At 35.7% G+C, this 14,489-nt stretch overlaps 1 protein-coding gene across 1 annotated transcript; it reads right to left on the bottom strand.

The window, feature by feature from the left end:
* Positions 1-5,999: 5,999 nt before the first annotated feature.
* On the bottom strand, positions 6,000-12,815 carry LOC131613461 (uncharacterized). Its single transcript, XM_058885131.1, has 7 exons — positions 12,734-12,815; positions 7,126-7,262; positions 6,831-7,022; positions 6,634-6,744; positions 6,453-6,534; positions 6,265-6,360; positions 6,000-6,179 (listed from the first exon to the last, which is right to left on the bottom strand). Exons 2-7 carry the CDS (start codon positions 7,236-7,238, stop codon positions 6,075-6,077), a joined length of 699 nt encoding a protein of 232 aa, XP_058741114.1. The 5' UTR covers positions 7,239-7,262; positions 12,734-12,815; the 3' UTR covers positions 6,000-6,074.
* Positions 12,816-14,489: the final 1,674 nt, after the last annotated feature.

The raw sequence follows: 14,489 nt of genomic DNA, 5'->3' as shown, positions 1-14,489 counted from the left end.
ATGCTCATAATCAGTTGGAATTGAGGAAGGAGCTTTGGAAGAAGATAATCAATATCCACTCTACTCAAACAGGTCCTTGGTGTGCCATTGGCGATTTTAACAATGTGGCATCTGCTCAAGACAGAATTGGGGGTAAGTTGGTCGGTATCCACGAGTATTGCGATCTTACTAACATGTTGCAGGTTACTGATATGGCAGAGATGGATAATGTGGGCGAACATTTCACTTGGTCTAATAGGCATATCACAGGCACCATCTACTCTCGCATCGATCGAGCTATCTGCAACAGTGAATGGTTTCTGATGTATAATAACCATACTCTCAGTGTTTTACCTCCTAATCTCTCTGACCACTCTATGCTATTTATCAGTGGCCCTGCTGAAGGTAGACGGATTAACCACTTTAAATTCAACAATTATTTGCTGGATATTAATGGTTTTCAGGTTATGGCAAAGGAGTCCTGGGAGAAGCCTTCGAGAGGAACCCCAATGCAGCGGCTATGGCTAAAACTGCAGCGATTGAAGAACGATGTAAAGCGGTTTAGTAGAGATAATGGCAACATGAGACTTAAATTGCAGGAAGCGAGAACTAACCTCCATCAAGCCCAACAGGAGCTTACCAATAACAGGCAGAATCCTAGTCTTATAGGGAGGATTAAGCAGCTATCTATTGATATCAACATGATTCATGAGCACGAGGACTCCAGGATGCGACAAAGGACAAAACTCAACTGGATTCGGCAGGGGGATGAAAATTCCAAATTCTTTTTCGCTTATCTAAAGGCAAGACAGAACAAAAGTAGTATCACCTTTCTTCAAAAGGAAAATGGAGAAATCTTAACTGAGCAGAGTGATCTAGAGAATGAAATCATGGAGTTTTATGGCAGTCTCATGGGGGACCGGGTTAGACACATTCAACATATAGATATTGTGGCCATGAGGGAGGGGAAACAACTTGATATGGATCAGCAGATGGACCTCACACGCCATGTTACGATCCCGGAAATTGAAACTGCACTAAAAGGCATTGGAGACTATAAATCCCCGGGAATAGATGGATTTAATGCTAAGATATTTAAAAAATGCTGGCCTTTTATGCAAAGAGATATTGTGGATGCTGTCACAGAATTCTTTCGAACAGGAGTGATTGATAGGAGATTTAATAAAACTGTGCTCACGCTTATTCCAAAAGGTGACAATGCGAAGAGTATTAGAGACTATAGGCCAATTGCGGGATGTACTACATTCTTGAAGATTATCTCAAAAATCCTCACTGCTAGATTGAGGAAAGTTCTCCCGAGCGTTATCAACTTCAATCAAGCTGCTTTCGTGGCAGGACAAGATATACACAATCATATCCATCTTGCCTATGAATTATTGAAGGGTTACGAGAGGAAAACAGGGACGCCCCGATGCATGTTTCAGATAGACTTACAGAAGGCGTACGATATGGTTCATTGGGATGCCTTGGCTTGTATTATGAAGGAGATGGGTATACCGAATATTTTTACTAATTGGGTGATGAATCTTGTCAATTCTGTCTGTTATGTTTTTAAAGTCAATGGCAGGTATTCTAATAACTTGCAAGCCAGTAGAGGAATTCGTCAGGGAGATCCCATATCCCCGCTCCTATTTGTTTTGATGATTGAATACCTTAACAGATGCATGGTGAGGATGCAGCGTGATCCGGGATTTCATCATCATGCCAAATGCAAGCCTCTAGCACTTACGAATCTTGCGTTTGCCGATGATATCCTACTGTTCTGTAGGGGTGATGCACAATCTGTCCAATTTCTAATGAATACTTTCCAGAACTTCTCTGCTTCTACAGGTCTCATATTCAATCCTCGAAAGTGTAAAGTATTTTATGGAAGTGTTGATGACGAGAACCGGCGCCAGGTACAAGCTTTAACAGGTTTTGATGAAGGAAAATTCCCTGTTCGGTATTTGGGAGTTCCTCTCAGCAGCAAGAAGCTAAGTGTGAATCATTATCTTCCCCTTGTTGATAAGATTACCTGCAGAATCCGTCACTGGTCCTCAAAGATGCTTAGTTACGCTGGTCGTGTCCAATTAGTCCGCAGTGTGATTGGTTCCATTACTCAGTATTGGATGCTTAACTTTCCCTTCCCTAAATCTGTTTTGAAGCAAATTGATACTATTTGCCGTACCTTTGTGTGGACAGGAAAATCGAAGGCAAGTAGGAAAAGTCCGATGGCTTGGCAGAAAGTTTGCAGCCCGTGTAAGCAAGGAGGATTGGGCTTACTAAATATCACCGTGTGGAATCAAGTTACACTTCTTAAATGCCTCTGGAACATTTGCAACAAAAGTGATAGCCTTTGGATCCGGTGGATCCATAAGGTTTATTTGAAAGGGAAGAATGTGATGGAGGTAGAGACGGGGCAGTCCTGGACTTGGATTATGAAAAAAGTGCTGAATTGTAAATCTATGATCGCTAATATTGATTCGGAGTGGCAGCGTATGATTTTAAACCGTAAGTTCTCTATGAAAACTGTGTATAATTGTTTGATCGCAGGTAATTCTGTTTGTTGGCACTCGTTGTTGAGACGTAATATTGCTCGGCCTAGAGCTCGAATTACGTTGTGGATGTTGTGTCACGGCCAATTACCTACCAAAGAGCGGTTGTACAAATTCGGTTTGCTGGATAACAAGAGGTGCAACCTGTGTGATCATGAAGAGGAAACCGTTGAACATCTCTTTTTCGATTGCTCTGCTACTAAGAGATTATGGACTGCAATTCTGAACTGGCTTCATATTCACCACTGTCCATTGCCTTGGAGTTTAGAGTTGCCTTGGATATTGGAGAACACTAAAGGAAAGGGTTGGAAAGCAATGTTTTTTAAACTGGCAGTTACGGAAGCTGTCCACGAAATTTGGCTATATCGTAATGATTCTATTTTCAATAGCAATACACATAGGAATAATACTGTGGAAAAGATTATTGATTGTATAGCATATAGAGGTTGGGAAAATAGAAAACTTAGATTGCATGTGGCAAATCTAATGCTGTAGGATCATTTTGTTTGGCTGAATCCTAATTTGGATTGCCTTGGTTGTAATGTTTTTTGAATTAATATATCATTGATTGGTTCAAAAAAAAAAATTAACTTGTCTCAAAACTCTTCTCATTATTTAAAAAAACCATAATTGAAAAATAATATCAAAATTATAAAAAAAAATTAAGTCTTCTATTATATTGAAGAATTCAAAACTTTATTATTTATTCTTATGATTTTCATATAATAATAGGTGTTAGTATTAGTTAATTGATATATAAAATAATTTGAAAAGTTAATTTTTTTAAAAAAATCAATTAATAAAATCATATGAAGGTAAAATAAAAAAGTGAGGCCCTAGGCGGTAGCCTTGGTGGCCTACCCCTAGGGCCGGCCCTGAACACCAATCAACCCGTTATTTGTTTTTGAAGAAACATGTCGGGCTAATCGAAGATCAGATTGATTTAGTTGTTTAATTTTAATAGTATATGATTGTTTTAATCATAATCAGATGATTATCTTGAAACCACCGAAGATTGAATCCATCAAATATTTAATGTATTTATTTTTATTGCTATAGGACTAACTCATTATAAAATAAAGGTTCTTAATATTCTCATGTTATTATCATTTTTATAACTAGTGTGATACCCGTGCGTTCGCACGGGTACCCGTCGTTTTCGCCCATTTAGATTGAGGAAAATAAAAGACATTAGTAAAAGATTAAATTTGGGTTAAAAAGGAAAAAATTATAAAAATTGAATATTAAAAATAAAAATTAATTAAGAAAATAAAGTTTATATGTTATTTTATTAGTATGCAACAAAAATCGGAAAAATCAATTATTTGACTTAAATTATTAATGTTTTATCAACAGTAGAACAAAATGTGACCTGCATAAAGAATAGACAACACAATGTCGACTGTCCAATGCAATAAATTTAGTCAAATTTACTTTCAACATTCTAACATCGTTTTCCGTTAATATTGAATATTTTAATTAATAACTCCATATTCCCGTTAATATTCAATAGTTTGATCAATAACTTTATGTTCTCGTTAATATACAATATTTTGATCAGTAACTTAATATTTTCGTTAATATTCAATATTTTGATCAATAACTTCATGTGTTCATTAATATTCAATATTTTGATCAGTAATTTCATGTTGCCATTAATTTTAATATTTTGATCAATAACTCCATATTCCTGTATAAAGAATACACAACATAGTGTCAATTTTCCAATGTAATAAAGTTAGTCACATTTACTTTCAACATATTAACATCGCTTGCCGTTAATATTTTATATTTTATTTAATAATTACATGTTCTTATTAATTTTTAATCGTTTGATCAATAATTTCATGTTCATGTTAATATACAATATTTTGATCAATAACTTCATATTTTCGTTAATATTCAATATTTTGATCAGTAACTTCATATTTTCATTAATATTAAATATTTTGATCTGTAACTTCATGTTCTCGTTATTATTCAATATTTTGATCGATAACTCCGTGTTCCCTTTAATATTGATTATTTTGATCAATAACTTTGTGTTCCCGTTAATATTCCAAATTTGTTCCCGTTAATATTAAAAAAATTCATCAGTAACTTAATGTTTCTGTTAATATTCAAAATTTTGATCAGTAACTTCGTGTTACCGTTAATATTCAATATTTTGTGAAGTTACTTCATGTTCTTGTTAATACTCAATATTTCCATCAGTAACTTCATGTATTTCAATTAGTAAATTCACCTTTCCATTATTATTCAATATTTTGATCACGAACTTCATATTCCCATTAATATTCAATATTTTGATCAGAAATTTAATATTCTCGTTAATATTCAATATTTTAATCGGTAACATATAACTCACTTTTCCATTTATTTTCTTAAAAAATATTGTATCTTTAATTAAAATAATTTCAAAATAAAAAAATAATAACATAAATAATTAAAATAAACTCATTTTTCTCGTGTTTGAATTCATACATTATTTTAAATATATTTACTTTTATTTTCTTTAATTGTAGAAAAAATGTATAAGCATTTATATTACTATTAAAAATAGAATTTCTCATTAAAATATTTATGCTCAAATCTATATATCAAACAATTCTTAGTGCATCATAGCAACAACTTCTTGCACAAGAAACTGTGTAACATGCACAAAATGCTCAACTTCTTGACATGAAGAATGTATTATGTATGCATCCATGATGCTTATGTCTTCAAGGCATTTCAGATAGAATGGTCTCTTGTTACAGTGAAGTATATCACGATAGCTGCTGCCTTGAACCAAGTCAACATGACATAAATGCCCAAACACTACAACACGGAAGGGCTTTCACAGCGCTTTTTTTGGCCTTTAACAGCGCTTTAAAGCGCTGCCAAAGCCAGCGCTGGCGTAGGCTACGAAAGCGCTTTTAAAAGCGCTCTGGTAGACCCCCCCTTTAAGAGCGCTTTCCTGGAAAAAGCGCTCTGGTAGACCCCCCTTTAAGAGCGCTTCTTAGTAAAAGCGCTGGCAAAGACCAGTAAAAAAGCAAAAAAAATTAAAAAATTACGCAGCATACAAAAGCGCTTTTGGAAAAGCGCTCTGGTAGGCCCCCCTATGAGAGCGCTTTTTCCAGACAAAGCGCTCTCATAGGGGGGCCTACCAGAGCGCTTTTCCCAAAGCGCTTTTGTATGCTGCGTAATTTTTTAGTTTTTTTTGCTTTTTTACTGGTCTTTGCCAGCGCTTTTACTAAGAAGCGCTCTAGTATGTGGACCTTTAAGAGCGCTTTTTAGAAGCGCTGTAGTTGCTAAATGAGGTATTTTTATGTGCAGCCTATAATTTAATCCTCCCAGTCGACCTGTAATGTTTTCGACCTGTAATATTTTCGACCTGTAATATATTTTCGACCTGTAATATATTTTCGACTATATTATTTCAGCCATCAGTAAGACAATATATATACTAATATATACCATTATAATATCCAAAATTATATATATACATCATTACAAAATTATATATATACATCATTACAAAATCAACAATATTATAGTTCAAATCTGCATGAAAAATTGCTTAATATAAAATTGACACAATTCCTCTTTGATTTCTTCTAACTTTAGCTTCGAGTACCCAGCAGCACGGAATTCGTCAAGGTACTATAAAACAAAAACATAATATGAATAATATATTTAGGTAAATGTAATAAATTATATGAAATTATCTTAAGTTATAACTTTATACCGTGGGAGGAATCTCTAATTGATTCGCCTGAATGATTTCTTTCATAAACCTCAATACAAAGTATCCGCAGTCTGAACTGTTACGCTGTATCGGACACTACATAGAAAAACAAATAAGATTCTATATAAGTTGTCTTGTTTTACCAAGTAGCATAAATATTATAAGCAAATTTGTGAAAAGTAATGTACCTGCACTTCGATCCAGGTGATGTTGTTTGATTTAGTCCGGGATACCTGTGCGTCCCGTTGACTACGGAATACTTGTATTGATCTAATTAACAAATATATAAAAGCATATGTTTAGATCAATCCCACAAATAAGTAAATATATAAATATACACGAATATATATTTAGAACGATCCCACTTACAAATCAACGATTTCCTTCATGGCCGGATAATTGGTCCATTCACCCTTTACCGAATTCAGATAATACACGACTTCCCTTATCGGGTTGATAGCAAGCAGCAACCAGTGTGCTCTATAAATTAAAACAATAGGTTATATGAAAATATTGCTATACACTAAAGAAACAGAGATTAGATGAATAAAGAATGAGAAACTAACCCTACTGGTCGGGTATTATACGCCCAAAGATGCAGACATTCTGTATTGCCGGTGGACATGAATCTATCGACTAAGCGCTGTCTAACAGATTCCGGATCCGAAACAATTTCCATTCCGCTGCAATGGGCGGAAGACACGAACCGGAATCTGTTAGACAATGCAGTCCCGCGCAACACTCTGTCATACAACAACCTTAAATAAAAACATAATAAACATTAGATTTTTTTTATTGAAAAGTGTAAATAAATTATATTGTGGGACTAATTAAATAATATATCGGATGAGTGAATATTACCGGATGTATGATTGCATATTACTGACGCCTAGTTGATCCTGGTCAAAAATCTCTTGCAAGTCGTCAATTGTAATATGTGACTTGAACTCAATACCGAAGACACTTTCATCCATATCGATTTCCCGTAAAGCACCATCCTTCATATCGGACATATCAACCATTGTTGCGAGTGTCGCCCGGTATCGAGGCACAAAAGCACCGCCTTTTCTTGCCGCTTGCTTCGGAGGACCACTGGGTGGTACGCTACGAACCTGCTACAACACATGTACAGGAAGTGAAGCTTCCTCACTTTTAGTCTCCTCCAACTATGCATTGACACAAACGATAAAATCGTCAATTAAAACATGCACATGTAGACAATTAATTAAATCGAATTTCTATTTACTTACAATTTTATCCTCTAAGCGTGCATATCCCAAACGCCCTTTTTTGTATGGATACGCGGGTTTGGATGCTCTCTCCCTATTCGTGGCACTCTTTTTCTGAAAAGCTTCATCTCTTTGCTTTACAAACTCAGCCCAATCTGCTTCATCAATGAAGGTCGCATACTTTGTTGGCCGTCCCGGTGCAACTTCAAGAAATTTTCCATCTTTATCCTTAAGATAGGTGTTTGTCAAAAAACTTTTCCACCCTCTATATCTCTTGCCGGCCAAACTAAGTATGTAGCTTTTACGTTCATCTGGTATCTCAAAAGTCCTCTGCAAAAAGAGTACGCATAGTGTGTTAGTATAAATAATTTAAACAATTTATCGTCAAGATAATAACAACAATTAACCATATATGATATATACCTGAAGCTCTTCCCAAATCGCTTGTTTTTTCTCCTCCAATTCTAAATTTTTCGTCTTCGATTTCCAGGTAGCTATGGAGACTGGAATATGCATACGGACAAGTGTACCAATATAACTTGTCAACTTTGCAGAATTAGGACCAATTGGTTGTTTATCAGAATTCCATTCCAATCGGTATACTAATCCTTGGTCTCTATGTCGTATGATATCCCTCATAATAGTGATGCCTCGTGCAACCTCTTTTGCTTCAGTATCAGGTGGAGCATTTGTATCCGAAGCAACTCTTTCTTGTGAGTTTTCTTGTAAGTTTTCAGGTGGGTTTTCAGGTGGAGCATCTCTATCTGAAGCCATTGAACCTGTATCAAACAAACTAAAGCACATTAGTACACTATTAATAAGCTAACAATCTATACAAGTCAAATGGAAGTCAAACCATGCATGTACAAGTAAATCGGAAACGAAATCGGTACAAATCAAAATAAGCGTAAAAAAAGAAAGTTATCGGAATTGAACGAAATTTACATGGCTATGGTAAAACGTCGCCACGGACTCAAAAACAAAGTCGGTTTTCCGAAATTCAGACCCTAAGCCCGACTTTTGATTACGGGCAGAAGCAAAACCGATAAAAAAATAGTCCCGAAATGTAAAGATAAGTGCATGAGCAGCTCCGGAATCGTCAAAATAGTATAGTTACATGTAAAGAAGTCAACAAGCGGATACATGGTTCAAAAGTTATGTACAAAACGAGAATATGCACCAAATTGAATAAAACAAATTAGTCGGACTATGTATACTATTACCTTTATCACTAACGTCTCTTTCTTTTCTTGGTAGGTTTGTGTACTACGCGTCTCTTAACAATGCGGACGGTTGGATTGATCCAAATACCCTCATTATGATCATTTCTAATACAAGATTCATTCTCATTTTGATCGTTTCTTGTACAAGATTCAATGCCAACACCAATATCACCTTGATCTTCAATTTTTTCATCAACTATTTTGTTAGATAAAAGCACTATAGACCATTTCGTACTTGTCGGATCATTGACATAGAACACTTGTTTAGCTTGAGAGGCTAGAATGAAAGGCTCATCTTCTTTTTTTTCGACAATATGAGATTTGGGGAGTCCAATTGATTGAACATTTGACAGATATTCAGTACAAAACTCAACCGCTTCTTCAGCAACGTATCGCTCGGCAATACAACCCTCCGGTCGACTTCTGTTTTTCACGTACCCTTTTAATATTTTCATATAACGTTCAGCAGGGTACATCCATCTCATATAAGCTGGTCCGCACAGTTGTGTCTCTTTCACAAGATGAACGACTAGATGAACCATTATGTCAAAAAACGAGGGAGGAAAATACATTTCAAGATCACATAAAGTAACAACTATCTCATTTTGCAATGTTGGTAAGATCGCGGGATCGACCACCTTACTGCAAATAGACCTGAAGAAGAAACACAGCTTAGTTATTGCGCTTCTTACTTTTTCTGGCAGAATAGAACGTATACCTATTGGTAAAAAATGTTCCATTATAACATGGCAATCATGCGTCTTCAAACTCTTTAACTTGAGGTCTTTCATGGACACAAGTCTTCTAATATCTGAAGAGTAGCCTTCTGGAACTTTTACTTCACTGAGGAACTTACACAATGTTTTCTTCTCCTTTCTAGATAGAGTGTAAACAGCAGGTGGCAGATATGTTCGTCTTCCTTTCGTCACGGGCCCCAATTCAGTTCTCATCCCCATGTTTACCATGTCATTCCTTATGTTAACGCCATCCTTAGACTTTCCTTGTATATTGAGTAGCGTACCTATAACGCTGTCAAATACATTTTTTTCAATATGCATAACATCCAGGAAATGTCTTACGTACAACGACTTCCAATATGGAAGTTCAAAGAAAATTGACTTCTTCTTCCACCCACCCTTGACAATTGAATGTGCAAAAGGCTTGCCAAACTGAGTGCTCACATCTTTCACCTTTTCAAAAATTTGATCACCTGACAAAAAAGGCGGGGCTGTACGATGTTCGGCCTCTCCATTGAATGCTTTTCTCCACCCACGGTAGTGATGATTAGAATTTAAGAATCTACGATGGCCGAGAAAGACATTCTTCTGACAAAGCGCCAATCGTGTCGTATCGGTTTCATCTTCACAAACAGGACACGCCTTTTGACCCTTGTTGCTGTACCCGGATAGATTTCCGTATGCTGGAAAATCATTAATTGTTCCAAACAACATCGCCCTCAAGTTGAAACTTTCTTTCCTATACCCATCGTAAACCTCCACACCTCTCTCCCACAAAAACTTTAAATCTTCGATTAAGGGTGCCAAGTATACGTCTATGTCATTCCCTGGTTGTTTAGGCCCAGAAATTAGCATAGATAACATCATGTACTTACGCTTCATACATAGCCACGGAGGTAAGTTATAAATCATAAGAATCACAGGCCATGTGCTATGCGAGATACTTTGAATACCATGCGGGTTCATTCCATCAGTAGACAATGACAACCGAAGGTTTCTTGCTTCTTTTCCAAATTCAGGATATTCAGTATCAACTTTACTCCATTGTGGTGAGTCTGCCGGATGTCGCAACTTTCCATCAATAATTCTTTCATCTGCATGCCAAGTCAAGTGTCTTGAATCGGTCTCACTACGATACATGCGTCTAAATCTCGGAATTATAGGAAAATACCATAAGACTTTAGCAGGAGACAACTTTTTCTTATATCGAGGGGCACCACATTTAGGACACTCATTCAACGCTGCATACTCGTTTCGAAACAAAACGCAATCGTTTGGACATGCGTGTATCTTATCATAGCTCATTCCAATAGAAGACAACATCTTTTTGGCTTCATACGTTCGATTGGGAAGAACATTATCCTCTGGTAGCATATCTTTCATAAGGGCTAATAACTCTGTGAAACTTTTATCCGACCATCCATTGTCCGCCTTTAAGTTGTACAACTTTAACACCGCAGACAATCTTGTGAATTTTGAACAACCATCATACAACGGTTTCTCTGCATCGCTTACCAACCTCTCAAACATTTTGGGACAATCCGCTAGATCTTCTTCCAGCGCTTCTGCAATCTCTTCGACACGATCACAATCGTATGTGTCTGTGCAATCGTCGTTTGAAGCATACTTCCTATTACACCTCGACCCAGCATTCCCGGTACTTTTCTCACCATGCATTGTCCAACATGTATAACTTCTATCAATTCCAAACCGTAGTAAATGAGATCCCAACTGATTCCCGTTAACCTTACCCCCGGCATAACAGCAACCCAAGCAAGGACACGGCATTCGAAGCGGGTCTTTGGAGTTCGCAACCGCAAACTCAACAAATTCCCATACCCCTTTCTCGTACTATTTCGACAATCGGTTTGAATTCATCCATGTCTTATCCATGTCTTAATTAAGCTAAACAACAACGGTCAAACTTCCACTCTTCACAAGTAACCCCTATGGCGAATTCAATTCACAAAGTTAGTAAGTACCTCCTATATTAACTCTCTAAACACATAAAACTAATGTGTTTCTGTCAAAACGCAAAGTATAAACGGAATGAATCCGAAGCAATAAAACGTAACATATATAATCACACAATTTCAGACAAATTCATCATAATACCAGTAATTTGAGAAAGAAATTTACCTCGGATGTTACCGAACTCAAGAAAACGCCAAACGTCGAACTAGGCTGGGAAACGATCAAACTTTCACTATACACAAGTTACCCCTATAGCAAATTCACAAAGTTAGTAACCACCAAGACAAAATCGATTGAACAAAGGAAATCAACAATAGTTTGATGTGTGTACATACTCCTAAATATGTAGTACCAGAGTCAATGATACGAGCTCCAAAGAGATCCAAAGTTATCAATCCAGTCAGACCTATACAAGAAATTCAATTCAATGTATGATTATAATAAGAATGGGTGAATAGCTCATGATGCAGTTAATTAAATACACCACTACTAACACTACTAACACAAGACACACGATGCAGTTAATTAAATACACCACTACTAACACGAAGCTATAAAACTTTTTGCTCAAAAGCAAACCTTATGAATCATCCTTGTCTATATACATTAACTCACTCTTGTTTCATTCTTTACCTTCTCTCTTCCTCATTAATTCAACTCTCATAAGGTATATATTATTACTATTATTATATATTATTTATTATTTAATTTCTCTATGTGCTGTCATTCTCATACTTTACAGTACTTGGCATCCTTGAACAAGCCAATTTATTGTATAATATATACCATCACTCTCAATCTCATACACACACAACATATATATCATAGAGTTATTATATATAAATAAAAGTATATAATATATATTTTATCAAATTCCAAAATCTATATAGCTATGTATGTACTATCCATCTCAAACTTCCAGATATGTATTCATCAAATAGTTCCCTCAATGGAAATAACCTAACATTTTCCTCTAATTCAAGAAATACTCAAGTAAAAAACTCTTGTAGCTGCTGCAAGGCTTCATGTTTCTCCATGACAGTGCCCAACAATTGTATTTGTTAAGAAAAGAGGTAATTCAATTAACAAAATGCTGTGTTTTTGAGTGTAATCTAACAGATTGAGAAACACATACACTTGTTTTATATCTATCTTGCAATTTTCTCTCTTAGAATATATTATTAAACACAACAATCTCATAATGAATCTAAGAGGAAAAGAAAACAACAAAGAACAACAACTGATATTCACAAATACTCACAAACATGAAGCCTTCCAGATATGAAAGCTATGAGAAGTGTGATACCTGGGTGGCGCAAAGCAAGTTGCTACCAGAGGAGAAGAGACGGAGACGAAACGATGGTGGTGGACGGAGGAGAAGAAGTTCGCGCGATGGTGGTGGACGAAGGACCGACGACGGTGAGGGGTGGGGTTTCTGGTTCGCGTGCAGAGAGAAAAAGAAAGAGAGAAAGTGAGAAACAGTAGAAGCGTGTTTTTGGTTTTAATTTTAGTAATAAGGCTACTAAAGCGCTTCTGGAAAGCGCTCTCATAGCCTGGGCTATACCAGCGCTTTTGACAAAAAGCGCTCTCATTAAACACCCCTACCAGAGCGCTTTTGAAAAGCGCTTTCGTTCCCCCCACGTTCCCCCCACCTACCAGAGCGCTTTTGTAAAGCGCTTTCGTACCCCCCCCTACCAGAGCGCTTTTGAAAAGCGCTCTCATAACCCCCCCCCTACCAGAGCGCTTCTTAAAAGCGCTTTCATACCCCCCCACTATTAGAGCGCTTTTTTAGCGTGTTTTTTAATTTTGTCTTTAGCGAAGCCTATGCCAGCGCTTTTCCTAAAAGCGCTTTCGTAGGGGTGCTGCTAAAAGCCAAATTTGGCGTAGTGAAATAAGGATTACAAAAATCAAAGTTAAAATTATGTCGTATACAAATGGGCAACATTATGCATGAATCCCCTGTAGCAGGAGACAATCAAAAAAATAATGCAAAAAAGGAACATCAACTCAACTAAGTGAATCTTGCTATAACAATAAAGAGCATTATACAAATAATATTTCAACAACTTACAAAGGGAGAAAAATATTTGTTGTTTTGGTGAATTAATATCCTTGCCTTCAGATGTCTTGGACACATCCATCCAATGCTCATGTAACTTTGCCTTTAGACCATGGCAGGAGTTGAAATCAAAATCCTAGAAGAGAAAGCAGAAAAGAATGTAATATGTACTTAAGGTAACAGAAGTTGAAGGAAGAACATATTTCATAAGCCGGTTTAAGATTATGAATTTTCTTGGATGTGTCAAAAAATGAAACCAAAGTAGAATTTGTTAAGATTATGATTCCTAACACAATGTTGTTAAATGGCAGCGGCGCTATACTATGTATACCATTGTAGAATTTGAACATATTGTTGTTGTTTCACGAAACACTGTTTAGTATAATATGTTATCAAATAATGTTACTATGGCACTATTGCGTAGCAGAATTTGAATGAAACACTATTTTCTACTATTTGCCATTGACAACACTGAACAAACACAGTGCATATTCCAAGGCTCAGTGAATTTACAATTCCTTAATAAACTTGCACTAAAAAATATTCACATACCATACAAAAAGAAATATTGTGAGATAGTATGCGGTGTTTAAGAGTCCATATGAATCATAAGGTTCATTTCCTGAAGCCATATAATTGCTCCCCTGTTATTAGGAATCATATTATTTGATTTAATAGAAGAAGCATTCAAATGGTACAATAATAGATGGATTAGTTATATTGATGTATTGTTATTAGCATAGATTTAAAAAAAAATTAATTCTTATTGTTGAATTATAACTCTATGTTAAATTATAACTCTATATATATATATTGATAAGCTTAATTTCTTAATTTGACTTAACTAAAATATTCTTTAGTTCTATGAATTAATATAAAATATTATATTATTTACATATTATAATATCAATAATTTCGATAATTATTAAGATTTAATATAAATATCACTCAAACATACAATCAATGAGATTTATTTATTAATATTTGTACTTAAAATATAAAA

Source organism: Vicia villosa, linkage group LG1 (assembly GCF_029867415.1).
Source record: "Vicia villosa cultivar HV-30 ecotype Madison, WI linkage group LG1, Vvil1.0, whole genome shotgun sequence".
Classification (NCBI taxonomy): domain Eukaryota; kingdom Viridiplantae; phylum Streptophyta; class Magnoliopsida; order Fabales; family Fabaceae; genus Vicia; species Vicia villosa.
The sequence above is the reverse complement of the archived record's forward strand: the minus strand, read 5'-3'. Positions and strand labels throughout refer to the sequence as shown.